The sequence below is a fragment of the Abramis brama genome (assembly GCF_963993115.1).
Source record: "Abramis brama genome assembly, chromosome: 13".
Taxonomy (NCBI): Eukaryota; Metazoa; Chordata; class Actinopteri; order Cypriniformes; family Leuciscidae; genus Abramis; species Abramis brama.
The window spans coordinates 31,633,450-31,650,914 of record NC_139975.1 but is presented as its reverse complement, the minus strand read 5'-3'; the positions used below and the strand labels follow the sequence as shown (position 1 = coordinate 31,650,914).

The 17,465-nt window shown below is 38.6% G+C and overlaps 2 protein-coding genes across 2 annotated transcripts; one reads left to right on the top strand and one right to left on the bottom strand.

The window, feature by feature from the left end:
• The first annotated feature begins 7,801 nt into the window (after positions 1–7,801).
• Positions 7,802–11,093, top strand: LOC311094716 (uncharacterized protein). Its single transcript, XM_084132843.1, has 9 exons — positions 7,802–8,611; positions 9,067–9,107; positions 9,240–9,271; positions 9,372–9,419; positions 9,666–9,783; positions 9,949–10,010; positions 10,119–10,210; positions 10,299–10,414; positions 10,519–11,093. Exons 5-9 carry the CDS (start codon positions 9,718–9,720, stop codon positions 10,600–10,602), a joined length of 420 nt encoding a protein of 139 aa, XP_083988969.1. The 5' UTR covers positions 7,802–8,611; positions 9,067–9,107; positions 9,240–9,271; positions 9,372–9,419; positions 9,666–9,717; the 3' UTR covers positions 10,603–11,093.
• Positions 11,094–14,909: 3,816 nt separating this feature from the next.
• LOC311095368 (E3 ubiquitin-protein ligase TRIM35-like) lies at positions 14,910–16,368 on the bottom strand (the record flags this gene model as incomplete). The annotated part of the gene is made up of 5 exons (XM_084133860.1): positions 16,327–16,368; positions 15,984–16,214; positions 15,843–15,865; positions 15,643–15,761; positions 14,910–15,004 (listed from the first exon to the last, which is right to left on the bottom strand). The coding sequence occupies exons 1-5, from the start codon at positions 16,363–16,365 to the stop codon at positions 14,910–14,912; spliced, it is 507 nt and encodes a 168-aa protein (XP_083989986.1). The 5' UTR covers positions 16,366–16,368.
• Between the last annotated feature and the right edge of the window lie 1,097 nt (positions 16,369–17,465).

The window sequence follows — 17,465 nt, the reverse complement described above, 5'->3', positions numbered from 1 at the left end:
GATGGTAGCACATTTATCCTTTAAATCTGACATCAAAGTTAATCTATAGTGCACATGTACTATGTTGTTCAATATTCATATTCTCAGTTCTATTAAAGGGATAGTTCGCCCAAAAATGATATTTAAGCCATGATTTACTCACCCTCAAGCAGTTCGAGATGCATATGTCAATCTTTTTTCAGACGAACACATTTTCAGTTATTTTAGAAAATGTCTTAGATCTTTCAGTGGTTATAATGTGAAGCAATGGGGTCCAGCTGATTCAAGTCGCAAAATGTACATGCATCCTTCACAAAAATAATCCATCCGGCTCCAGGGGGATAAACGAAGGCCTTCTGAGGGTAATCCGTGCGGTTTTGTCGTAAAAATATACATATTTAAAACTTTATAAATGAAAATAACTGGCTTCCGGTGGCGGTCGGCGCGCGTTCATGGAGATGAATGACGTTGTGACGTAGAGCGAACGTAGAGTTTTGTTTTGCCAGAGCCCGTCTACGGAGAGCCTGCCCACTCCCTATTAAGCTCTATTGTATCGAATTTTGGTTGTAGTACCACCAGAGTTCCACTGGGGGCGATCGCCATGAGTGCAAAATGAATGGGAGTCTATGGGGCAGCTAAATTTGTCTCTTTCACCCGATTGCCGTTGAGAAATCTCAGATCTGATTGTAGATTTTGCAAGTTCAACATGGGTTATAGGTCGAAAGTTGAATGAACGAGTACTTATGTCCTTTTGATTTCTTACAGGTTGAGTTGTTGCCCATAACACGCTAGCATTCTGCTAATGAACGCTGATTGGTCAGTGAAGGACTAATTACGACCAGAGATACCGCTTGATGGCATCGTGTCATCCGCAGCGGGACCAGAAACAAACAAAACAAAAACTCTTCTAGCACGTGTGTTTACCTGTGTCAGCTGTGTTGTCGATGCCTCGAGTGAAAAGAAAGTGCAGAGTGCGAACGCACCAGAGTGAGTGAAGGATTGCCGTAAAGCAGTATCTCTGGTCGTACGCTGTGTATGACGTCATTGACACTTTAAAAGACTTTTTAAAGCAAATAAGTGACTCAAAAAAATCTAACACCCAGCAATGTGTAATTTATTTGCATCTCCTTTCGAATACAACATTCAAATTACTAGACAAAAAAGTATATCCTGAGAAAAGTGGATTTTTATTGGTATAGCGCCATAGACCTCCATTCATTCTGCACTCGTCCTGTGAGCGCCCTCATATGGAATCAGAGAGGAACTGCAACCAGTTGAGAAGCCGGAAGTGTATTGAGAGTGAAACTTCTCGCCATATTAGACATTCTCTGGTTTTGCTCTGCTCTCTTGCTGCGCTGTCACGTTCGTTCTACGTCACGACGCTTCCTGCGCTACGTCCTACGTCATAAGCCAGCAACCATCTCCATGAACGCGTGCCGACCGCCACCGGAAGCCAGTTATTTTCGTTTATAAAGTTTTAAATATGTATATTTTTACGACAAAACTGCACGGATTACCCTCAGAAGGCCTTCGTTTATCCCCCTGGAGCCGGATGGATTATTTTTGTGAAGGATGCATGCACATTTTGCGACTTGAATCAGCTGGACCCCATTGCTTCACATTATAACCACTGAAAGATCTAAGACATTTTCTAAAATAACTGAAAATGTGTTCGTCTGAAAAAAGATGGCTTGAGGGTGAGTAAATCATGGCTTAAATATCATTTTTGGGCGAACTATCCCTTTAAAAGTAATTTTACATCATGGCATCTTATTACATTTACATTTACAGTCACAGACTAGTATACGTGTCACAGTGTGAGAAAAAACATGAAAAACAAAGAAAATAATAAATGCAGCTCAATAACTAAGTATCAAAAATTACTTTAGTCATTTACTGCATACTTGTCTCTCACGGAGGAGCGGAAGCATAAAAGGAGGAGCTACGACGGTGAAGGATGAGAGAAGAACAGCAGGCCTGATTTTATGTTGTGTTTTGTTTCTGTGGCCAGCAGTCGTCCGCGAGGGGCCGCTGGCTTATACTTTTATTTCTGTATGTGTTTTATTTATTTATTAAAATGTTTAAATGTTCGCTGGTTCCCGCCTCCTTTCCATAACATCTGAACTGCGTTACAGTCAGCTACACATATGGCATCTGAATATATATTTATTTACATGGCTTGGTTGAATTCTAATGTAGAATGCGGTGTGTTATTTCTTGATAACCGCTGCTAAGAATAACACACCATTGGCATGAAAAACAGAGCGTTGCTATGGACACAGGATTCTAACCGTAGAGACGGAACGGACTATTTTCTTTAGCGGAAGCAATACAAATCGTTTTTAAATCAATATTTTGTGTCAAATTATTATTAAAATTATTAATTGTTTACAGTCTTACCTGTCTTTGTATCTTGGGTCCAGGAGGGTTGAAAGTGCAAACAGAGGTTCATCTTCCACTGTGCTGAGGCGTTTATCGATAGGTTCTAGGAGGGTCTTTTTCATAGTTTTAATCCCAGAGTCGGCATCGGTTTCCATGGAGAGGACACGTTTGAGAACAGTGACACTTGGGATTACATCAGCAGCAGTGGCAGTGGCTGAGCTCACCTTCCTGGTAAACTCCTCAAACGGTTCCAGGCAGGTCTTTGTTTTTTCAAGCAAGGCCCACTGGTTTGCCGTGAGTGTTGTGGGTAGGTCATGGTCCGCAGCATAGGCTGACAGAGCTCGCTTCTGTTCCAACAGACTCTCTATCATGAAATAGGTGCTATTCCACCTCGTTCGCACGTCTTGTTGGAGGCGTTTTGGTTCCATGTTCATTTCGAGCTGTATATCTTGCAATCGGGAATATGCAAGTAGAGAGTGTTTAAAATTTCCAACTATGTGTCTCCCACCTGCAACAGCATCACTCACACTGCGTTGTGAGAGAAGTCCCTCGTTAACAACAAGCTGCATTGTGTGAGCAACGCATCCTAGACTGCGCACTTCCATGATGTCCATTGCTCTTTTCATGTTACTGGCGTTGTCTCGAAGAAAAACGTGGACTCTGCTCAGCGGGATTTGCCACTTGTCAAGCATTTCCTTTAGAGTAGCTGCAATCGCGTCGCTGGTGTGTGACCCGCGAAAGTTTGTTGCATTTAACATGGCACTTTTTGGCACAAAATTCACGTCCAACCAGTGTGCCGTTAGACTTAAAAGTGACATGGGAGAAACGTCAGAGCTCCAGATATCTGATGTAAAACTCAGTACTTTGACATCTTTCATTTGTTCGGATATGTGTTTGCACATTTTTTGGAACAGTTCAGGTAGAGCAATCTCGGATAAATATTTCCGCTTCACCATGTCGTACCGTGGCTCTAGATGGTTTATTAGGAGTCTGAAGCCCTTGTTCTCAGTGACGGACAGCGGTTGCCCATCCATAACAATGAAATTCAGTATGCTTTCAGTGATTTTTGCTGCTTTCACACTACCATGTGGAAATTTCTGATTTTTTTCTGTTGTCTCCTCCAAAGTTAGCTGCTTTGTGCCGTCGCGTTTTTGTTTTTTCAGCTTGTTGAACTCGGCATTGTCACGGTGTCAGGTTTGTGTTCTCCAGGTGTCCACTAGATGTCCTCCTTCCCCACGGTGTCAGTCACAAGTTGAACTACATTCCCCACAATCCTTGTCTCATCATTGCACTCAGCTGTTCCCTATCACTAATCATTGCACTCAGTCTATTCCCCATTAGCATTGTCTATTCCCTGTGTATATAACACTGTCTGTTTTAGTCTGTGTCACGGAGTCCTTGTTATTCATCACACCACCTTTGAGGTCTGTTTTTCATCCGTGTCTTATTCTGTTCTTGTGTTTTGGATTGCTGATTTTGAGTTTGACCTTTGCCTGGACTGATTTCGATTATGGATTTCCCCAATAAATATTACTTACCGCATTCTTGGATCTTCCCTTCTTTCCCGAGTGTGGATCGTGACAGGCATGCTCTTTGGGATGAAATCTCTGTAAATGCTTCATTAAATTTGTAGTATTATAATTCGAAGTTTTATCACCACCCCTCGGAACATTTACTTGGCATATACTGCAAACCGCGTTGGAACTTGTTGGCATAACTATTGTGAAATACCTCCAAATCACAGATGTTTTGGCTCGCTCCATGCTGTGCGCTGTTCTATACTCCGAATGTTAGCTTGTTAACATGTGCTGCGTACAGTGCACGTTGCTAGCGTATGATGTCACACACTACGCACAGCACAGCGGCGTCTCCATGGCATCTCCATAAACTTTTATATCGACTAGCAGATCGGGGCAATTGTCGCCGATACCCGATCTAGCATTTTATTCAGTATCGACCCCGATACCCGATACAAATATCGGATCGGCGCATCCCTACTTCTTACCCTCTTGTTTCATGTAGTTACAGGGTAAGTACAATAATAACACATGTACACACACACAATCATATCACTCGGAAAACTTTACTTGAAAAACAACTTATTTCAAAACGGATTTACAGCACTTTGTTTCTTTTGCTTGGTTTCCTCCACCTCTTTTTCTTTCTTTCCACTGATGAATCTTAAGAAGGAATCCCATGACATGTCTCTTGCTATTCTGTATTATGTGTTAAAAGAAAATACAGTACAGAAATGTCCTCACCATTTACTCATCTTTTACCCTCATGTCATCCGAGATGTATACGAATTTCCTTCTTCAGATTAACACAAACAAACGTTTTTAGAAAAATAAATAATCACTTTGAATGCATATAATGCAAGCTCGTGTGTTCCTAAAAGTTGACAACAGCACATACAACAATAACTACAGTAATCCATACGACCCCAATGGATGAATCAATGTCTTCTGAAGTGAAACGATAAGCGTTTGTAAGAAAAATACCAAATATTTTACATTTTTAAACTGTGTAGACTATCGCTTCCGACCAACTGTCACCTGCGCGTTCATGAGAGGGTTGAGTAAGTTTACGCTTGACAATTTAAAGCGTGACGTAAGCGCACCGAAAAACCGAATGTCGAATTATTATTATTTTATGTTTTTATTATTGCTCACAACAAAATACAAACAATAACAGATAATAATAATGAAAAACAAACCATGCAGAAGAACAGACACCAGTTCTCGCGCGAGTTTCACATCAAACTCCCGCGAGAATGCAATGAATGCTTAAATCTTCACCAAACGCGAAGCCATTCAAGCCGACCCTATGAAGCCGACTCTCATGCACTCGCTGGTGACAGTTGGTCGGTAGCGAAAAGATGATTAAATTATGAGAACATTTCTGGGTGTAGGCTACTGTATTTTCTTTTAATACATAATACAGAATAGAAAAAGACTCCTCCTTAAGATTAGGCTAATCAGTGGAACGATAGAAAAAGAAGAGGAGGAGGAAGCCGAAACAAAAAAGGACAAAACATGCTACTTTCTGTCAGGACTTTAGTATTTGAAATGAAAAGTTGATTTTAAAAAAATAATAAAGAATAAGAAGTGTAATATGTTGTAAATCTGTTTTGAAATAAGTTGTTTTTCAAATAAAGGTTTTCCAAGTGATGTCAGATTGTGTGTGTACATGTGTTTTTATTGTACTTACCCTGTAACTACATGAAACAAGAGGGTAAGAAGCACCACTTTAATTTACAGCCCGCAATGTTATACTTACCCTGTAACGACATGGAATACTTACAGTCTAAATAATTTGCCTAAATAATTTGTTATTTTCCTGGTTGTTACCCCTTTATTCCCAAAACTTTACATATTATTCCCTTATACTTACACGTAAGTACTTTATAGGTACACTGTAATTACCGAAAGTTACACTGTACTTTAATTTTAATTACGCAGTACTTTCCGGGCTGTAATCTAAAGCGTTACCGAAATTTTCTCTATCAAATATTACACACACACACACACACACACTGTACTGAGATCTGATATTATCTCATATCCTGATTAGCCTCATAGTAACCACAGTTAACTAGATAGCCTTGTGCTGTCAGGTCAGATTTCTAGGATTAACCCCCTTGGCTTGTCTAACACATATCAGCAAGTCTAGGAATACTATATGTGTAACAATACATATTTGTAAGTTATGCATATGGATAAAAATTTATGCCTACCTCCGGCAGAATCTTGTCCAAGGATTCTTTAAAGAATAGTTGTAGTATAAGCTACACTTATAATGCTCTGGTAATATATTTATAGAATTGCCTTCTATGAGCTGAATTATGAAGAAACAGTAGGCCTACTTGTCTTTAAAAAATAAAATTTAAGATTAAAATACTGGTTATACAATAAAACAATAAAAGGTTTGTATCAAACAAAACAAAAGGTTACAGATTATAATACTTTCAGCTCTATCCTTTTCAGGGCAGTCCTGAAAAAGGATTTACAATGGCTAATTACCTTATATGCTGTTCAAGCGGTATATATGGTTAACTTGTTCTCGTCCGAGTTTGTCAAGTTAAGAAATACAGCAGAGCAATATCAGTCAAAGGATTCTAGTAAAAAGTATACTGAAGATGAACTATATTCTCTTCAGGGCTGCAATGACATCAAAATCAAAAACGCAACACTCTTATACAAAAAGCACTCATATAGGAACGTTGGTTACATCAGTTCCTGTGTGCTAAGGTTTTTCCCAGAGGAAGTCAAACCATGTGACTAACAAATCATATGACAATGTAAAGCATACATAAATCATATAACAATGTAAAACATGTGACAGGCATAAATCATAAAACAATGTACTTTCAATACTACATTGTATTAACTCATGGGAATTGTGTTTTACCACAAGTGTGCATTCATGTTAACATTCTTCCTTCCTTTTCTGCCCATCCATCGTGGGAACCTATTGTGTTCTTGAATATAAGTCAGGAAATGGATGTGTGTTTGTTAGTGCATTATAAGCTCCAGAACTCAAGGAATCTTTCCTTGCAACACACACACACACACACACACACACACACACTGCATGAAAAGACTCAAATCCGGCAAAATACGGGCATGGTAAACTCCTGTGTAATTTGATGTTTGCCGGATGTATGCGGGAAAAAGCGGATCAGAGTAACATGGAACAGTATATTTCCAGATAAACCCGGAAACCTCACATATGCGGACATATACAGGAATCCGTGAAATTTCACGGACATATACAGCTGAAACACTGCTGGGTGTGAGAGGACTGACAACTGTTAGGTGTGAAGACCTTTCATATGTTAATGACTGACACTAAAGGTGCTGGCTGTTCTCAGAGGGAGGGGTGGCCAGGGAGGACTTCAGGGTTGAGAATTATCTCTGGACTACTATAGGCTACAGCAAACAAGCTTTTTGTAAAAAAAGAACTAGCAATGACTAAAGCCGACTCTAGGGTTGGCTCACGTTGCCTGTGTCAGGGCCTTAAAACCACTGCATGAAAAAAAGTCTCTTAATCAAATATTTTTTATAAAAACAGGACAAAATAAACACCCAGTCTGAACATATACGTTCACAAAATCATCTGAATATTTAATGAAATAAACAAAGGAATTTAATTAATGCTGGGGAAAAATTAATCACATCCAAAATAAAAGTTTGCATAATATATGTGTGTGTACTGTGTATAATTATTCTGTATGTATAAATACACACATATGCATGTATTTATTTAAGAAATATTTGCATGTATATACTGTATATACATTTATACATAATTTATATTATATATAAATATAAATAATTTAATAAAATAAAAAAAAATAAAAAATAAAAAATCTTAAATATATACATGCATATGTGTGTATTTATATATACAAAATAATTATACACAGTACACGCACATATATTATGCAAACACAAACTTTTATTTTGGATGCTATTAATCGCGATTATTTTTTTTCCCAGCAATAAATTTAATGGAACAAATAAAGAAAAATGAACCAAACATTTCAGAATATCTCAAATTTTATTGTGAAGTTTTACAAATTGTAGACAACAACAATTGTCACCTTTTTTACAATTGGCTTTTAGCTTGCTTAGTTGGGGACATTTAATTTAATATTCAACAATATTATTGATCTGCCTGCGTTGACACTATTATATGAGATCTGAACTGAGCTGGACGATGACATCACGGTTTTCTCCAAAGTGGCTATATATATACACATTTAAATGTATTTATTTATTTATACAACAAAATGAATCACCACTGAACTGACTTAAGCTGGACTTTGAAGCTATTTTCTTCTGGAAACAAACTGTCTTGCATTACTTTCCTGTTATCTCTGTAAAGCTACTTTGAAACAATCTGTATTGTAAAAAGTGCTGTATAAATAAAGGTGACTTGATATTTATTAAAAAGGTAGAAGGAACCTGAGCTTTTCTACTCCACTGAATTGAAGACCGAGGTCACTACAGTTAAAATCTCTTGCTGATTTAATCCACCTTTAAACTATTAATGTCTATGAACAAATATGTATTTTTATGTTTGTGTGCCTCAGCATTTCTGAGTGAACACCGCTGGTTCACTCACTATTTTAAAGTGTACTGTCGATCACGTGATATGACGTCATGACGTGCAGCTGACGTTACCTGAAAAATCTGTCCAAGATGGCTACCATCTCGAGCGACGTGTATCAAGAATGAAACAACTTGTAAGTAAACCAAAACACTTCAAAACTACTTTGCTTGTTGTAATATTGTAAGAATATCATATTACACGTGATATTTGACTGTTAGACGAGGCTATTTTTAAGTTGCAAGCGCGGTGCCGCGGGCGCGATTGCCGTCAGTCCGCCTGCTAGTTACAGATAATATCCTGTGTACTGTTAATGTCGTGGCAGGGCAATAATGTTAACGTTAGTCAATAACTCTTTTCAGCAAGAGATAGTCCTTCTGTTTTTGAGTGTGTTGCTGCTGTTTGTGTTAAGCGCCCTGCTCTGGCAAGTTCAATGTGATGTTATCTACATGCACCCAAATGAGCTAGTGGCTAACGTTAGCAGTTATGTTAACTTTTACTCAAACAAAGTTAAGGTTATGGACATAATAGTTACCGAATGAACTATGCAAGTTTTTTATTAAACCCTTTACAAACGTCTTTTCATTATAGGTTTAAGTGGAAGGAGTGCAGTGAGCATCCACAAAATCAAGGTGACTCAAGTGTTAATTTAGGCTGTAACTATTTTTCACCATTTCTTTTATTTGGAGCCTAATTCATTAGCATCAATCAAACGTCTCTTAAAAATTAAATATCTTGCTGTCTGTTTTTGTGTGCATGTGCAGACCTACATTGTCACCAGAGAGCAACTTTATCGGTAAGTTATATTCACTTGAAATTGTGTATCATTAATTTGTCATTAAAGAGGTTGATTGCATAATTTGACTGGTTTCATATTGATTGTTTTATCTGTGCAGGTGAAGGACTTCTTGGGGAAATGGCCGGCTCTTCGGATTGAATCACAGGTAAAACAGACTCACTTCTCTTTTCTGCCACTCTTCACACATATTTCACTGCCAAATTTTTAATATGTATCACATTCAAGTGGAACAGCAAATGCCACTATTCACTGTGTGTAAGAACTATCACTTTGTATGTGACCATGTTGCTCAACAATGTATTTTAACGGAACATGTTGCATCACAAATGTGTTTTCTGTTGCAAATCGAGTATTAGTCTTTTTATATAATTATTTTTGTTTGTTTTTGTAGCTTTGTGCTGAGTTCCAACGCATCACAAACGTCAACATACGGAACCAGTTCTATGCTGTGCTTGACCAACACACACCTGCACTGGTGGCCTTGTATAGGCAGAAGGCGGCACGAACCGGTAAGATATCAGAGGCGCTGAGTGACATCTTAAAGACTTATGAACTGATATGTTTTGTCTCTTATTTTTACTGTGATGGCCAACTTATTCAAACTGAAAATTCAGTTTTGTGGTTCTTGCAGATTGTGAATCCATTTAAACGCTTTTTAATTTCAAACTTTACAGGAATCCGTAAAGTGCCTCCATAATTCAGAGAACAACCCACACAAATACGATCCACAAACCGGGTAAGACTGCGTATTGTATACTGTAAATGTTAGTTTAATCTACTACTATATGGATTTGAAATACTAAAACTGAATTTCATTAATGATGCCTGCAACTTTTTCCCCCAGAATAAATTCATCACATAACCTGGCTGTGACCACTTATCTCTTCGAAGAATTAAGGACAACTTTTACAGACGTTGACCCTGAATGTGCAAAAGGTAATCTTAAAGATGTTGTAATCATTTTAATGTCCTCTGTTTTACTTGGTTTTATTGGCATTACATTTATTTATGATTTATTTAACAGGTTGCAAGACGTATTTTGAGACTTTGCAGAGGAAGTATTCTTTGGCTCAGCCTGAAAAGGCCCAGAAAAGAAACAGTATGAAGAACACTGCAAAGAACTGTCAACGAAAGAGATGGGTAAGTTAAGAAACTGGTTAAGCAGTTTTTTTAGTTTTTGTTTTTCAGAATGTAACTATCCTCCTCTGTGTTTTAGTGGTTAAAATTACTGTCATGTTTTGCAGTTGCTGGAGACCAGGTCCAGTGTTGTACAAACCCAACACATAAAGGGAACTGTGGAAGACTGCAACAACAGAACTGATGTCTGATGAAGATGCTATTGTTGATGGAAGGCCAGTGTGGAAGGCCAGGTCTCCACCAAACAGAACCACAGAGTTATCTGCTCTCTGCCAGGTACTACAAACCAGACTAGAGGCTGACCCACGCTACGTCACACCACCAGTGCATCATGGCAGTTTGAAAAAATTAATATTTACATATATACACTTTAATTTCTATATTTATTTATTGATGTCGTTTTATATTGTATACTTTGTATCTTTGTTCCTTTTTGATGTGCATGTTGCTTATCTCCACGTTTTGTATTTTTTTTTCCTTTACACCTTTGTTCACATTTCTTTTTCCCCATTCATTTTAATGTATGTTTATAATGTTCTTTGGAATGTTCATGTTATATTTGTTTTTGTTCCTTTACATTTTCATCCCCTCAAATATTTTTGTTCCCCCATTCCTTTTTAATGCTTGTTTATAATGCTCTTTGGAATGTTTTATTTACCTTAATAAAAATGTCAGACTTTCTCATTGTTCTTTGTGTGTTTTCTTAAAATTATATTTGAATGTATTAAAATTGGGGTAAGGGGGGTTTAGTGTATACTGAGCAATATATGCATAGCTGGCCTATAACCAATCAAATCACTGTGCAATAAGGCCTAGGGTGGGCTATGTTCTAAAAGTAACCAATCAAATCACTTTTCTGGGTTTTCAATGTGTCCTGTCCTCCAATAGTGGTCTGGGTAATGGGAGTGGTTTTAAAAGAAAAGGACCAATGGGGGGGAAGGCCAAAAGGTGCACAAAGGTGTGAAAATGTTCTCTTGAAAAAACCTTTGAGGGATTACTTGCCATGGCAACAAATGGCTGTAGCACGGGAGTATACGTCCACAACATACATCCGATTTGGTATCATTTCGGATGTATACGGATATATACAGACCCATGGAATTTGAGCTATCCGGCCAGTATACTCCCGGATTCTTCCGAATTTCAGCAGTGTATACAGGAGTATACTGGTCCGGATACACCTCTTTTCATGCAGTGACACAGACCTTTTTTCTAGTACATGCATACAAACCACACTGACATCCACATGAATTATAACTGCATCATTTATCCAATTGATACGCAAATACGCAGAAGAAGAAAACATGAATAAAGCGAGTATTTGCTTTATAGGCCAAACCTGAGAAAATGGCGCCATCTTGTGAAAAAGTCCAAATTTAAATTTTGTATCTTTACCAACAGAATAAAAATGTTAAATGTTTGTTTGTTAAATGGCCCTGGGATTAAAAAAAGAAATGTAGTTTTCAATGGGGATAGTTTTGTCCTTAAGGTCCTGAGTGTAAATATTTTGTGTTATTTTACATTTAAGTGTGATTGATGAATACGACCCTTTTATTGCAGTGTTGTTATTGAAGCATAATTTGCAAAACTGAATTAGTCTAGAAGCAGAATCAGATTTTTCTGTGATTTTCTGCTGTAATAAAGAGTTTAACTGGTAAGATCCTCAGAGGAGAAGTTGAAGTTGAGCAGTAATTACATAAGAATGGAACGACTGTGTCGTTGAAGGTGGATCTGAATGTAAGTAAATGTGTGTTAGTTACAGGATCAGAGAATGACACTGTTCCTCTGTCATAATCCAGCTGAACTCTCACACGCTGAAGCTTCTGTTTAACAGTTAAGGAAGTGGCGGGATTCTCTGGGGATTCTGAGCAGTATTTGCTGTTCATGTATCGCACATACCAGACATTAGAGTCAAGGAAATCCACTCCCTTCCTTTGGTTTGATGCTGTGGTTATTCCAAGAATCCAGTGTGTATTGTCTCCAACCTCCACATCCCAGCAGTGTGTTCCTGAGTTAAAGCCCTCAGATCCCAGGACAATTGGATACCTGACAAACCTCTCTGGATTTTCAGGAAGTGTTTTATATACACGCAGTGTTGGGAAGGATACTTTCAAAATGTATTCCGTTACAGAATACAGAATACATGTCCAAAAATGTAATTTGTAACGTATTCCGTTACGTTACTCAATCTGAGTAACGTATTCTGAATACTTGGATTACTTCCACATTGAATTGCATTTTATATGTGTCGGACATCAAATCCTGCTTAATAAACAGGCCTATTCTTGTGGGGTGCGGTGAATGCGGTGGTGACGCGTATGCCAATAAAGCACCTAAAAGCTGTCACAAAGAACCGGCAAAAGTAATAATTATGTCAAATATAGAAAGGAGATATTTTAATTGTTTATTAATAAACAAGTGTTTTCTTTGTCAGTGTCGGCTACAAAGATGAAGTTGACGATGCTGACTCGCGATCTTCGCAGTAGCCTAGTGAACGCGCCTGAGAGAAATGCACATTTCATACGGATGCGCTGCGTTTTGCGTATGTGGTACAGGAGAGCAGCACGCGCTATAGTGCTTTCACATATGATGCGTATGGAGTGCGTAACTGATCCACTGATACCACAAACACATACACAATATTTGTATTTCAAATCCAGAAGTTTTCAGCAACTTTTATTTAAAAAAGAGTTTTGTCACCGGTGCAATTTTCTTTGTAGCCTACACATAATACACTCTTTAATAGACATATTCAAGTTTAAACAATTTAAACAACGTATTAATCAATGCATTACTTCTATGTAGATTAAGTTGTGCAAGCAAGTGGTAACATATTTAACATGTAGGCTATTAAAATCGCAAACATTTTAAATTAAAACTTAAAATTGACAAAAACAGCCGACTCTCATGCCTTTTCTTTTGCATTTAAATTTGAATACAATAGGCTAAATCGTGCATGCCACAAATAACTTGTTTTTCAACCTCCACGAATCAAACGAGTGTTGTTCATTATTTCGCCTTGTTAAAGTAAACTGTAGGCCTAGTTTTCATTGTTTTACCCCGGTCTTAAAGTAAAAAGATGACTGTGAAAAAAAAGCAGTAGGCCTATTTAATTAAATACATTTATGATGGTATTACTACATTTTATTTAATTAAATGCATTTATGGTGAAATTACTACATTTTCAGCTCAATCTGTGTTCATTTTGACCACGAACCATGCGCTGTCACTTTAATTCAGCGTTTGCGGCACAGCAGAAATGCACTCGGTGCGGAAACGATCTCTGCACTGCTGTATACACACCGCTCCTGGGACGGATAAACGGACCGCAGTGTGAAAGCTCTAACCTGTTAACATAGGTACGGAAAAAAAAAAACGCACTGCAAACAGAGTATGTGTGAAACGGGCGTTCATTTATGAGACCAGCTCCAGTTCGCGCGCTGTCGCCTCCGTGTCCTGATTATTGTCTGCTATATTTACTTAAATCCAGGTAATTGGTTGATGAAACATTGATTAAAATTAAGATAAAATTAATACAAAACGAAATTCACTTTAAAGAAAGGCTTTGTGCTTTCTGTTTGAGGTCTCTGTGAAAGTTTTAAAGCAGTCTTTTAGTGCTGCTCACGTCCGTAACGGAGAACTGTCACAACCATAACATTGTTTGTTTTTGTTTTTTTTCTCATAAATGCGAATACGAAAAATAAAATAAAATAAATATTTTATGTTCTGTGGAGAGCCAACCCTTCTTCATCCGGTGAGTAGTATTACTTTTGGTTTGCGCAGTGTAATTCACAGATTAGCACCTAAAAGTTAAAGATTTTTTGTGTCATGCATGTTTTATTTCCCTCATATTAAATAGGCTATAAAACGCATGTAGACCGATATTTTTCTAATGTCTGGACTCCTTTATTAAGGGAGTATGGATATATACAGACGTTTCAATATTGGTATTAATGCATTTTCTGAGAATTTATATTTCAAGTTTTGACTGCACGTATTTGAAAAAAAAAACAAAAAAACGTAGGCCTACTTTAAGATGCTTCTTCAGGTTGAAGGTGGAGTTGGACGCTGAAAGGAGGTTGGTTGCTGGCAAGCAGAGGTTGCACTGCACCGTTATATTTCGTGCTCCCTTCTCTTTGTTTCTGTGAAATGCTGTTTGAATTTCCAAGATAGAAACGCATTCTTGCCCTGGCTCTGTTGTTCCGGCTCCATCTCTTCCTCTAGCTCCCGCTGCTCCTCTTCCGACTCCATTGTGACTGATCACGCAAACCGCGCATTTTTTCGTTTTCATATTGGGGCTTCTGGGAAATGCATGGAGTTGCCTTAATTTATTTAGAGAGTGAATAAACTCGTGAAACAGAGAAGTATCGTCATGTAATCCATTGATTTCAACAATGTAACTGTATTCTAAATACCAACTATTTAAATGGTAACTGTAACGGAATACAGTTACTCATAATTTGTATTCTGAATACGTAACGCCGGTACATGTATTCCGTTACTCCCCAACACTGTATACACGACTGTACGACACACTGGTCAGATCAGCAGAGAGTGTGAGATCTGTAGTGTTTGGATCCAGAGTCAACGGAGCTGCAAAGAGAATAACATCAGATTAGAGGATTAGATATGATGTATTAGAAATGTAAATGTAAAACACATATAAAGACTTCAAAACATAAATCATGCTCTCATAACAATGGTCTCTCAGTTACTGTCAGAATGGATTGAGGCTTTATGTTTAATATCAGTATTCAATCAACACTATAGTATCCTAATACATAAACATAAACCATGAGGAATAAACATTTCATTCTGAGTTCGCTGTATGATCTGAAGATTTTCTGAAATACAGTTCAGATTCACTTAGAAATTCAAGTGATTATTGTAAGCGCTCAATCGGCCTGATGGAGGCATCCAATCAGCGGCTGAAGGTCTCTGTCTTTTCTCATGGCAACGTATTTTGATTGAATGAAATACATTTTCTCATATGTTTTCTCGTTATTTCGTTATTGACTCCATAAATGAAAAGGTTTTAATGATATCTGTGCATCATTAAATGTGAGCGAATGTTTGACTATTCTTTTTAACTCTTTACTGAAAATAATGTCAGAGTCAGTTAGAATAAAATCAAATGTTTACGATTTATTATGTCAGGGAATTGTATCATGCCAATTACATAATCAGTTCAAAGATAATCAATATAAAACATCAAATCTGCTGAGACTCACTGTATTGGACAGTTTCCAGCATCTTCTTCCAGACTCTGAACGGCAGGTTACCCAGATAACGCGACACATGAATCAAAGCTCCAGAACTCATCCGTGGATCCGGCTGTGAGATCTGGACTCTGAGGAACATTCAGGAGTCAGAACTGCAGTGAATTTGAGTTCAGATCCACTGAGAGAAGAGATACGAGCAGCTCACTCACCTTTCCATCGTGACTTTAAAGTTCTGGAAAATATAGAGTTTGAAAACATTTTAATATCTTATCAAACACTCTCAGTGTCAATGAGTCTCTCTATACAAGTTGTTTTCTGCACAAAGAATGAAGCCAGATTGATTTTGTCACCTTTAGAAACGAGACGTCATTGTCTTTCATCATCTCCTCCATGTCTCTGATTGTGTGTGAAAGAGCTGAGATGTGTGTGTTCATCTCCTCCAGCTTCTCCTTCATCCTCTGCTTCTTCTGCTCCTCTTCCTCTCTCAGTGCAGTGATTGTAGCTTCTTCTTCGTCTCTGAGAAACTGATGAAGCTTCTCAAACTCTTCTTTAATCTGACGCTCTGTGTGCTCAGCTTGAGACTGAAATCAAATCACATTCACTTCAGTCAGCGCTGTATGAACACACACTCCACTAATGTCAATAATAAACTATTTGTGTGAATGTTGAGTATTTAACTCTTTATATCTTCACCTTGATGTGTTCAATTGTTTTATCAAACTTTTTCTTCATTTCTTCTCCATGTTTGAGCTTGTTTTGTAAGGACGTCAGAACTGTGTTAAATTCCTCCTACAGGTTAAGATGAAAATCTGTGAAACTTATGCAGCTCTAAGAGGTTTAAACATTGTATGTTTGGATGTTTTTATTGTTATATTATTTGTTGAATGGGTCATTCTCATGGAAGCATTTGTGTCTGAAAATGGCAGGAGATATATTTTTAAATTATTTAATTTGGAAAGGATGAACATCAAGAAATCATTGTTCTCTTACGAGAGGTCTCTCGTACTGCATAAGTATCTTACGCTAGGGTAAAATCACTTTTCCGTGAGATATTGAAGCCAAAAAATTATCCTTTAATTTTGTATTAATGTAAAACGCGTTGCAGCAGTATGCAGGCATAGGCGAGACAGCTCGCGCGCCTATTGGCTGCTCTGCGGCAACTGCATCAGCCTATCTAGCGAGGCCTATAGTGACGTCAGGCCAATGAGGGCGCTTCGCGCCCACTGCGTCACATCCTGCCAAAACAGGCGTGGCTTAGGCCTATAAAACAAGGCTCGGAGGCAGCTGATATCTGATTTTTCATCTCTTCAGCGAAGCTCACGCGTCTTTGGATCCGGAGAGAGAAGCTGCGCCGTCTGAAGAAGCCTTTCAGCGGGACGAGCCATCACCTGAAGCCGCTGGCCACGCCGCCTTCTACCGCCGCTCCCGCTCGCTATCCGGCGCCTATATCCTTTTACTCTCTGTTCTGTGTATGTGTGTGCTCGCTGGCGCGACACACACTCTAAAAGAGCTAGCGTCTTTTTAAAGATGCCTTCCTGCGGCTCATGCAGAGCCTCACTCAGCGACGGGGACCGCCATGTCATCTGCATTTCCTGCCTGGGTGAAGATCACGCAGTGCTCGCGCTCGCCGACGGCGGCTGCCCTCACTGCGAGCTACTGCCTATGGCGACTCTGAGGACTCGTCTGGCAGCTTTCTCCGAGCCTGCACTTCTGCCCGCTGCGCTGCCACGCAGTAAAAAGCGCCGTGCTCAGCGGGTCCCGGAATCTTCTCCAGCCCGCCAAAGCTCGCCGGTTCGCCCGCTTGCTTCGCCGGCTTCGGTCGGGTCGCTTCC